Raw genomic sequence first — 9,464 nt, forward strand, 5'->3', positions numbered from 1 at the left:
TTCAGTGACCTACCAGTGTTTTATAGGGAGCAATCTATTCAGACACAGGAAGCGGGGGACCTCAGGAAGTTGAAGTGTTGATGTAAAACAACTAAAGCCCGTAAATGTTGTCTTAGAAAATGATTAACAGTTTAAGTAAGCAGCATCTAGTAATTAGTGTATCTTCATAATCTTACAGAGTTACGGAGACGTTAAAAGCTGTTTAAAAAGGATTTCTGTGCTAAAATGCACTTTACATGTGCACGCTTATTGCAGGACTTCAACTTTTACTCAGCATGTTGATATTTTTTGTCTCATCAAGCGTTGATTAATACAATTATCTCAACATGAGAAGAGTATTTTTTCTCCAAAATCCCACTTAATGTCTTGCTAGATGCAAGTCATTCTGATGTTAAGAATGCATGATGTGTGTGTGTGTGTGTGTGTGTGTGTGTGTGTGTGTTATTTTGGTGAAAACTACTCACAAAAGTAACGACACAACAATCTGGTATATTTTAACAATATATATTTCCATTGTCAATGTACATTCCTTTTCGACATAAGCTTTCTTCACAAACAAAAAGTTGCCATCTAAATAAATACTATATAAAATAGAACTTCAAAATAAATATCTATAAAGGGAACCTTTTATATGAGAGATTTTGTTTTCTTTTTGTTATATCTAAACAAAACAAAAAGCACAGATCTCGTCCTTAATCCCAAACATTGACATTGCGAAGGCATAAAGGAATGGAGTATCATCACCCAGCTGTATGAGACCTTTCCTCTTGTTTGGGTTGAAAAAATAAATCTGTGCCCGCAAAATAAGCGACACAAAGGGGGTGTGGGTGTGTAAAAGTCACAGCATTGTAGCAGAGAAAAAAAAGAGAGAAGAATGAAAATGTTTTAATCATTGAGTTGTCGTTGTTGAATGATTATTCCACACCTTGAACAGGCCAGCGAGCACATAAAAAAAAAAGTATAAAGCGAACACGAAGTGAAGAGTATTACTCTTACAGTGACAGAGCTGCGTAATAAAAGAAAAGAGAGGCAGCAACTGTTGGAAAAAGAGGTCCACTGATTAAAAAGATGGCACAGATCTACAAAATCCAGAGGAAAAACAAAGACGGGGGGATTTGGAGAGAAAGAGAGACAGACTTGTCTTTCTCTCCCGTCTCTGTGGTATGACAAGTTTATGCACAGCAGCTGTGTTTGTCAATCAAGGCCAGGGGTGTTTTGTTGGACTATTTCTCGGAGAGGAAGGAGGGAAGACGAGGGAAGAGAGGAAGGGGGGGGGAAAAACACGAGAGAGAAAAAGAGGGGAGAGAGCTGAGACACTGAGCAGTAACAGCAGGAAATGGGTTGATCCGGATAGGGGTAGATTGTGTTCCCTGTGTGGATTCAATGAGTCCACAGTCTGTAGGACTCGGAGAGGAACCAGGGAATTAGCTTAGCCTCTCGACTGCTAATGAGCCATGGATAGCATTAACAGCAGGAGTTTTTCTTCTTCTTTTTTTGTTATTGCCCGGCATACTTTTCTAAATCAAGTGCTCGTGATAGAAAGACCTGTCATTTTTGTTACCCTTTCCCAAACCTTCCTCGAGCCACCCTCCCTCCCTCCCTTTTTTTTTTTTTTAAATTCTCACAACCTCAAAAACATCTCAATCTTACCCTCAAAATATATATCTAATATATTCTCTATATATTTTGTACTGAATTGTAGTTATAACGTACCATGCAATCTTTCAAGGACATTTAAAAGTCTCTTCTAAAGAACACAAATGTTGTGAAACTATTTACAGCAAATAACATTTCACCTGCATAGCTCTATTACTAAATGTATCATCAAAACAGTTGTGATTTTTGCCGCCCACTTACATGTATTAGGCCGTTGCCCAGTCACACAATCATTCTCAGTTTTGGCACCTTTCTCTCGGACTGAATTGCTAGGTTTGAAAATATTGCCTCATACATTCAAGACTAAGGACAGTGTGTGTGGTTTTTTCTTCTCTTTTTCCTGTGTGATATCAGCTTTGTGCAACAAGACAAATACAGCTATGAGCAAAGGTAGGCGCCCTAATGGAAGTTAAGGGTCCAACATGAAAGAGGTGTGTGTTTATGGAGCAACAAAGACAGTCTGCCTTTATGCCAAAAAGGCCATCTGTATTAAAGGTCAGAATGCCTGAACCAACTGCCGTCTACTCCATTTGGCAAATGTGCATAACAACTGTGATCACTCAGACAGCGAAAACAAGCTACTGTACGCTAGCTTCCTTTGGCAACGTCCTAAGAACATCATGCAAGCCACAAAAATAGACTTTCAGAATAAAAGACAGACTATCTGACTAACGCAGCTATGCAGCATGATTAGACTCTAATGAAGACACTGTGTGTAGAGGGGGATTGGGGTGTGTGGACTAAATGTAGTGCACGCAAACGTAACGTGAGATAGCTGAGGTGGTGGTTAATACTGTGCTTTAGTACATCCTTTGAGGGGTTTGCGTCTTCCTAAAAAGGTTGTGCAAGTGGCAGGTTTGATTTCGACAAAGGCTGACTCGATATAAACACAACAAGAACTTTGCTATGTCTTCTCTTCACTCCCTATCACCTGCATCCCCTCTCCTCTGGAAACCTTTATTTCCTGGCCAGTTTGTCGCTCACGTAGCTTACTTGTTTTAAATTATTCACTATTGCCTTTTTGCCCCTAAATGTTTCTTTGCCTTCTTGTGCAAAGAGGAAGTAGACCAGGCTCTGAGGCAGTTTAGAAATCAACATGCTGTAGGCCAAGTTCTAGAGAGGATTACTGAAACAGTCCCTGAGAAGGTTGGGTGTACTTTTTTTTTACACAATTTCTCTACGACACATCGACTTCTAGCATGGTGGCTAACCATTAGACTAGAGCATGCAGGTCATGACATGCATTACCTCTGAGGTGATCGGTGAACAGCATTCAACAACTTTTAGAATATCTGGGATTCACCCCCCATAAACAGGAAACACACGGTAAAGTGACCATCTCTCTCTCTCTCCGTTGCTGTACAACTGCTTATGCACAAGACAGTAAGAATTATGGAATATTACTAATATCTTTAAGTCTCACAAAGGCTCGTTTTTACAGCTCCTCCGTGGAGATTAATGCCTAGAGATAGATAGTTAGCATTACCAAGCTAGCATCTTTAAGCTAAAAGAGGGAAAATGGCGACACTATAAGATGGTGTTCATCATAATAGTGGAGAGAGTGAGTAAGTGGTGGTTTCACTCTTGCAGTGGCCTGTTATAAAGCCCCAGTATAGGTGGTCACACATTGTTGTGTTTGTTCAGACAGAGGGACACTGGGCTGTGCTTTTGGGGGGTGGTGGGCAGCGTACAGATATTTACCTCCATCAAATAACTTTTACGTTATCTGAGGATCAGCAACCAGCTTCTGGTTAGTTACCGTTACAAAATTAGTTGAGAAATATGGAGCAGCAGAGAGGTACAATGACTTTGTGCCTTCAGCCATCTTTGCGAAACAACACAAACACTAGTCCCACAATCTTGTCTCTTCTTCTTCTTGTGTCACTCTTACAAACAAACAACAACAAAAAAACATCTCAGAGAGCCTGTTAGCTATTCATACCAGCCAACTCTCTGAGAATAGGCCCCATTTGATCATCCAACATAGGTCAAGAAGCCATTTAAGTACCTTTGTTTTATATAAGTCACCTTCCAGTAGATTAATGGGGTAGTTTAAGGGGTTGGTGTTGGATTGTCCTATCCATAGAGAGCAAGCAAGTACTGTGTGGTCCTGTCCAATTCTTAGCAAGGCCACCGCTAGCCAGTTTGGTCCACTATCATGATCCCTGCTGCTGCTTCTCTAGCGTCCCAACTTTTGCTTCCACGCCTCCGTTTTTACACACAGGGGCACTCACGCCACCCTGTAAGTTCTTGCAACGGCAGCCGGGCCTGCTAACATTGTCGTAACACCTCTGTCCCAGTTTGGCCAGACCTGTAGCTGGCAGATAGCAGACCAGGCAAGGCAGGACAACTGAAAGGGCAGCCATGAAGGACCAGCGTGCGCAACAGTTGGCCTGGGAGCACGAGCAGGGCTTGTCGGCACAAGAGCCCTCGTCGTCCTCATCCTCGGTGCAGTGGTAGAAGATCCCTTTGACCAGGCACATGCAGGTGGCTGTATCCACCAGGCTCTGAGCAGAGCACAGGCACTCCTGGTTGCAGACCCAGCAAGAGGGTAGGGTCCGGGGGAGCGTACACTCCGTGCATCGGCACTTCCCACAGTGCTCGCAGAGAAGGAGGTGCTTCTTCTCGGTCGGGGAGGAAGGGATCAGCGCCAACCCCTGCTGGCCTCCAGTGGTGCACACGCCTCCTGCAGGCATCTTTGCAGACTTGAGGTCCAGCGATTTAGAGGAGGCGCTGGAGGAAGCAGAGGACGAGGAGGTGAGGACTTTTGATTCAGAGGAAGAGAAGCAGCCTGGAGTTCGGGTTGTGATTGTGTTGACGGGGCCCTGGTGGGGTTGCAGGTTTGGGTGGTGGTCCACGGTTGGGGTGGGGGCAGCGTGGTCCAACAGCCTCTGATCGGACGAGGTGCTGCTGCTGCTGCTGATAGAGCTGGGCCTCCCACTGAAGGAGATCCAAGGGTGGGTGGTGGTGTCCTGGTGGGACTGGGGCTCGCACCTGCCCTGCTGGTGGTGCTGGTGTTGGTGATTGTGATGATGGTTGTGGTTTGCCCCGAGGAAGGCCTCCTGATTCTGACCAAGCCAATTAATTCTTCGGTTCACAGACTTCTGGCTCGGGGGCTGCTGGGAGACGACGGCAGGGCTGTCGATGTAGTCGTTCTCCACATGCGAGGACTTTATCTGGTCGATGGGGTAGATGGTGAGTGGGTGCTGCAGGCGGCCGTAGGGCACTCGACTGTCCAGCAGGGGCTGGGATATGAGGGAGGAGGACACACCGGGGATGTGGTGGGGAACCCTGGACTCCATGTGTAGGCTGGTGCCTCGCACGTCTTCACTCTAAAGCAGCATTGAGCAAAACTGCAAAAAGACAGACACACAAGAGACAGTTATGACCGGTTGCATCTGCTGTTGTTTAAGTTCCTGCTCTTTTACCCCTTTGATCCTCTTTTTTTAATTTTTATTATCTGAAACCACAAATAAAGTATATTAAGAATCAAGCATGGCAGGGAAGATTTTGATCTTTTACACAACGTCAATATGCCACAAAACCATCCGAAGAATGACAGCCAGGTTCGCCATAAAGAACAGTGTGATTATGTGTCTTCAATTTATTTGACATGATATAAGAAAACATCCTTTGCATGTATTCAACCTTGTATTTAATCACACATGTTAATGTTTATTTGAGGGTCATGTTGTTATTTGTATCAGTTTATCGTGGTATAATTTCAATTTCTGCTGCTTTTGCGTTGCTTCTGTTACGATTGTAATACATACAATGACTAAGGGATCACTAGATTTTAGATCAACTCCTCGGACGACACGTTAAACTGACTGATGTATTACACATAGTTTGCTTTACCAAAGACAATTATCAAATCTTTAAAACAAAAGCTTTCTGAACCGAAAACCTCTTTCAAGGCCGGTTTTCTGCAATAATCTGAATGTAGTTTCCAAAGGATCTTGATCTTTCGACTGAATACCAACAGGGTTTCAAACCTCCTCTATTCTAACTTTGACATTAGAACAATAGGAGTTGGGCTCTCATCGCCTCGCTTCCAAAGAGCAGGGAGCACCAGAGAGCAGGGCGTGCATGCAAAAGACTCAAAGATGCAAAACAAGGCAGAGCAAAGAGAGAAGACTGCCAGAAATGGGACTTTAAAAAACCCCAAATGAACGCAAGAAGCGATGAAAAGTAAGTTGTTGGTTGGAATCAGTCATTTAAACGACAGTAATACAATTTTACCTTTAATTGTGTCAGGTGTAAATGATCTCTCTCAATATATGTACATAAACACAAATTTGAATCAGACAAAACGGGACACTCTGGCAATTTGTGAATGGATCTGATTTTGTGAACTGCAGCTCTTTTTGTGAATGAAAGCTGGTGGCTGCACTCGGCGTTGCAAGCATGAATCAATGCGCTCCAGTCATGATGAGCCTGAATGAAATCGGTTTCATCATTCATTTCATCGACGAACTCTCGGCAGCCGGCAAAATACATAACCTGCTTTACAGAAAACAATAAGATGATTGAAGACAAACGACGGCAGCCCGACCGACATTTCCATTGACCCACATCTGCGGTGTTCAGTCAGCTTATTGCAAAACAGCCTCATTCAGACCATGACATGCATTATGGTTCGGATTATTCTGTCAAGGCAACCTGGATTTTCCAAGGACCTAAAAACGGTCGTGTTGTGCTTTATTTATGCTGATTGAGGATCTATTTTATGTATTAAAAAAAAAGTCAGTGTAGTCGACACAGCTCTGCTTGACCGTCGGCTCGTTATTCTCATTTTCCTCTGATTTGCAGAAGCCTGGTTGAGAAACCTGTTGCGACATTGCTGGCACCGGCACACGCTTTTGTGATCGTCAAAATCGAGACCATTATGAGCTCCAAGACGGAACGGTGCGTGTTCAAGTGCGTGTGTGTGCCTGCGTGCGTGCGCGTCCCTCCCTTCGATATGTGAATGGACTGAGTCATAAAACCGGAGGCGGACGCGCGACATATTCCAATAGCATGTTTATATGGGCATTGTAACCACGTATTCCACACATCACTCCTAATATCTGTATGTTGAGAAAAATACGATATTTATGTTGAAAACGGTACACTGTGTGCCACCAGACAGACGGTCGAGGGGTCGTTTTAATCGGCGGCGGTTGCATGCATAGTTTCGATGCGTATCCCACTCTTGTCAACCAAAAATAAACCGATTAAAGACACATTTGTTGGTTTTCTTCGAAGTGCGCCGCACGAAATGAAAAAGCTAATGGCAAAGGCACCTGACACAACCGACATGGTGCACCAACCAGGCGGAGAGCGAGACACGCAACAGAACCGCCCGAGATATGCTACAACATACAGTCTTCACAGGGGACGGAGATTTCAACAGAGATTGAAACATGGATCTGTTCCGCTGGCTTTTGTCGTGACAGCGGCTTTAAAGGGAAGCCACAAATAGCCACGCTTTTATGCTGTCAAAAAAAGTAGCGTTGCGAATAACTCGCGCTTTAAAACTCCCCACTCTGCGCCCTCAACCTTGCCTTTGGTACGAAATCGGTGGTTAAATATTTACACAAAGTGCAAAGACTGGTCGGCGAAACAGCTTGTTTCAAAATAGAGTTAGCAAGGAGCGCTTTCGTGCCTGCGATCCAGCGGATTGAGAGTCAGGCGCAGGCAGGAAAGGGGGCGAAAGAGTCGGGCTGTGCAGCCACACGCTCACAAGTTAGAAAGATTTCACGATGGCAAAACACCAGAGGTGATCACTTACTCTGGGTTCAGGACAGAATTCTCATCTCTTCGTTGCGCACGACGCTTGCGCGCAGTCTATAGTCCAGTCCAAGTGAGTGAGTAGCTCCACAAATGTTGAGTAAGGATAAGTCCAAATGTCTGGATGTGATATGAGCAAAGTCATTCGAAAGGAGAGCAGATATCCTGCACTATTCGCCACTCGCTGGTGCGTAAAAGGCGACTGCGGTTGTGGATGCAGAGCTTTGGATATGATGTTGCAACCACCGAGGGGGAGGGAAGTGAGTTTTTTATGAATGGGAGGGTAGAGGAAAGGGAAGGGACGGCACTGCGCAGATGCCTCTGCTTTTTTTTCTCTTTTTTTTGTGAATGGGAGGGCAGAGCAGCTCGGGAGGGCTGAAATGCGGAGGTTACATTTTTATGAATGGGGAGGACTCCGAATGGCATTGCGCAGGCGCGATGCCGAGATTTTTATGAATGGGAAGAAATGGCGAATGAGGCGTGTGTGAGAAGGGGGTGAGGGAATGAGGAGGTGGGTTGTTTTTTTTTGGTCACAAGGGCAATGTCAGGACTGATTTGCATAAAGAGTCGGCTGTGGTGCCACTCTTGCTTTATTTAAGTCTGTTGATTCATTTATCTATGCAGCTCTCGCTTCCTGCAACATGTTAAAGGAGACGTGATTATGGTGCTTTTGTGTAATAGATGAGGGAGCGGGATGAGTGGGGGCTAAATCTGCAATGAATTCATTATTTTTTTCATTGCTGGCAAATCGGATCCTTTCGATGCTGATTAATGGGTGCCAAACTGTCTAATGCAAAACACGAAGATGCAGTCATGACCTACATTTTAGGAAACAAAACATCTTAGTGAAGCCATTCAGGAATGTGACACAAGTTGGTTTAATGAATAAAATAGTATAGTGTGGAGGCTGGTTTCTATTTGAATCAGTCTATCATCGATATCAAGCGAAACCATCCGGTGACCCTTTCATATCACTGGCCGAGGCTCAATTAGGCTAAATAATGGCCGCTTGTTTTCCTGTTCTATCTAAAGCCGTTTATTGCGAACAAGGACGTGCCCTTCCTTCCTCTGCAACAATGTGAGGTATGACTACAGCTCCTATGGTAGTGTAAAAAAAAAACACAGAGGAGAAGAAGAAGAGGAGGAGGAGGAGGGGGAGGAGAGGAGACGGGTGGGGGGGGTTATAACGCCTCCTCTGAAACACAAACCAGCATGAGGGCAGGCAGGATTCACAAAAGGACAGGATGTTGTTGATTTGTACCGAAACCACACGGAGGAAATGAGTGTGAATTTCCTTTCTCTCTGACATCCCTGTGTGTGTGTGTGTGTGTGTCCCTGCAACCCCCCCGCCACCACTCTCGCCCCCCTCCCCTCCCTCAGCTTGGGGCTTTTAACCAGTCAAAGGTTAACAGTTGCCCCATTATCCGTTTGCACACATCGCCTTGGTAACCCACTACACCTCCAAATTGGGATTATTGTTTTGGAGAAAGCTAAGAGACCGAGAGAAAGAATTGGGGAAGGAAAGAATTTTATTTATTTGTATTTGTATGAATCAGCAATACAGGTATCTGCCAATATACCAGTAAAACACACCGGGAGAAATATTAATTCAATCTGAATTTGACATAACACACTTTACGGTGTCTTCTGTTCCCTACAATATCATTTCTAATACATGCCTGTAATAACATACGGTTTTAATGTGTGACTGGGCTGCTCAAAGATTTATCATACAGGTGTCATTTTATTTTTCCCTTCAGCACAATTTGAATTGCTCTTTGTTATATTGGTTAATTAATAATATATATTAATATAGTAAATAAATAGTAAGTAAAACTAGCGAGTGTTTGTGATTTGGTTCTATATAAATGAAATGGACTATTTTTACAGCAGCTCTTTTACACAGTATATGAAAAATAGAACTGTTGAGGTTTTAGTTATCATATGTCGATTCTACTCTGCAGTGTCTTGTGGTAAATATTGAACCAAAAGACGATGCGACGCGAACCTGTTAATAAGCTGTATGTTTTGACTTA

The 9,464-nt window shown here is 44.0% G+C and overlaps 1 protein-coding gene across 1 annotated transcript; it reads right to left on the minus strand.

The window, feature by feature from the left end:
* Nucleotides 1-1,619: 1,619 nt before the first annotated feature.
* Nucleotides 1,620-7,625, minus strand: spry4 (sprouty homolog 4). Its single transcript, XM_079284215.1, has 2 exons — nt 7,430-7,625; nt 1,620-5,009 (listed from the first exon to the last, which is right to left on the minus strand). The coding sequence occupies exon 2, from the start codon at nt 4,956-4,958 to the stop codon at nt 3,813-3,815; it is 1,146 nt and encodes a 381-aa protein (XP_079140341.1). The 5' UTR covers nt 4,959-5,009; nt 7,430-7,625; the 3' UTR covers nt 1,620-3,812.
* Nucleotides 7,626-9,464: the final 1,839 nt, after the last annotated feature.

This window comes from Melanostigma gelatinosum, assembly GCF_949748355.1.
Source record: "Melanostigma gelatinosum genome assembly, chromosome: 14".
Lineage (NCBI taxonomy): Eukaryota > Metazoa > Chordata > Actinopteri > Perciformes > Zoarcidae > Melanostigma > Melanostigma gelatinosum.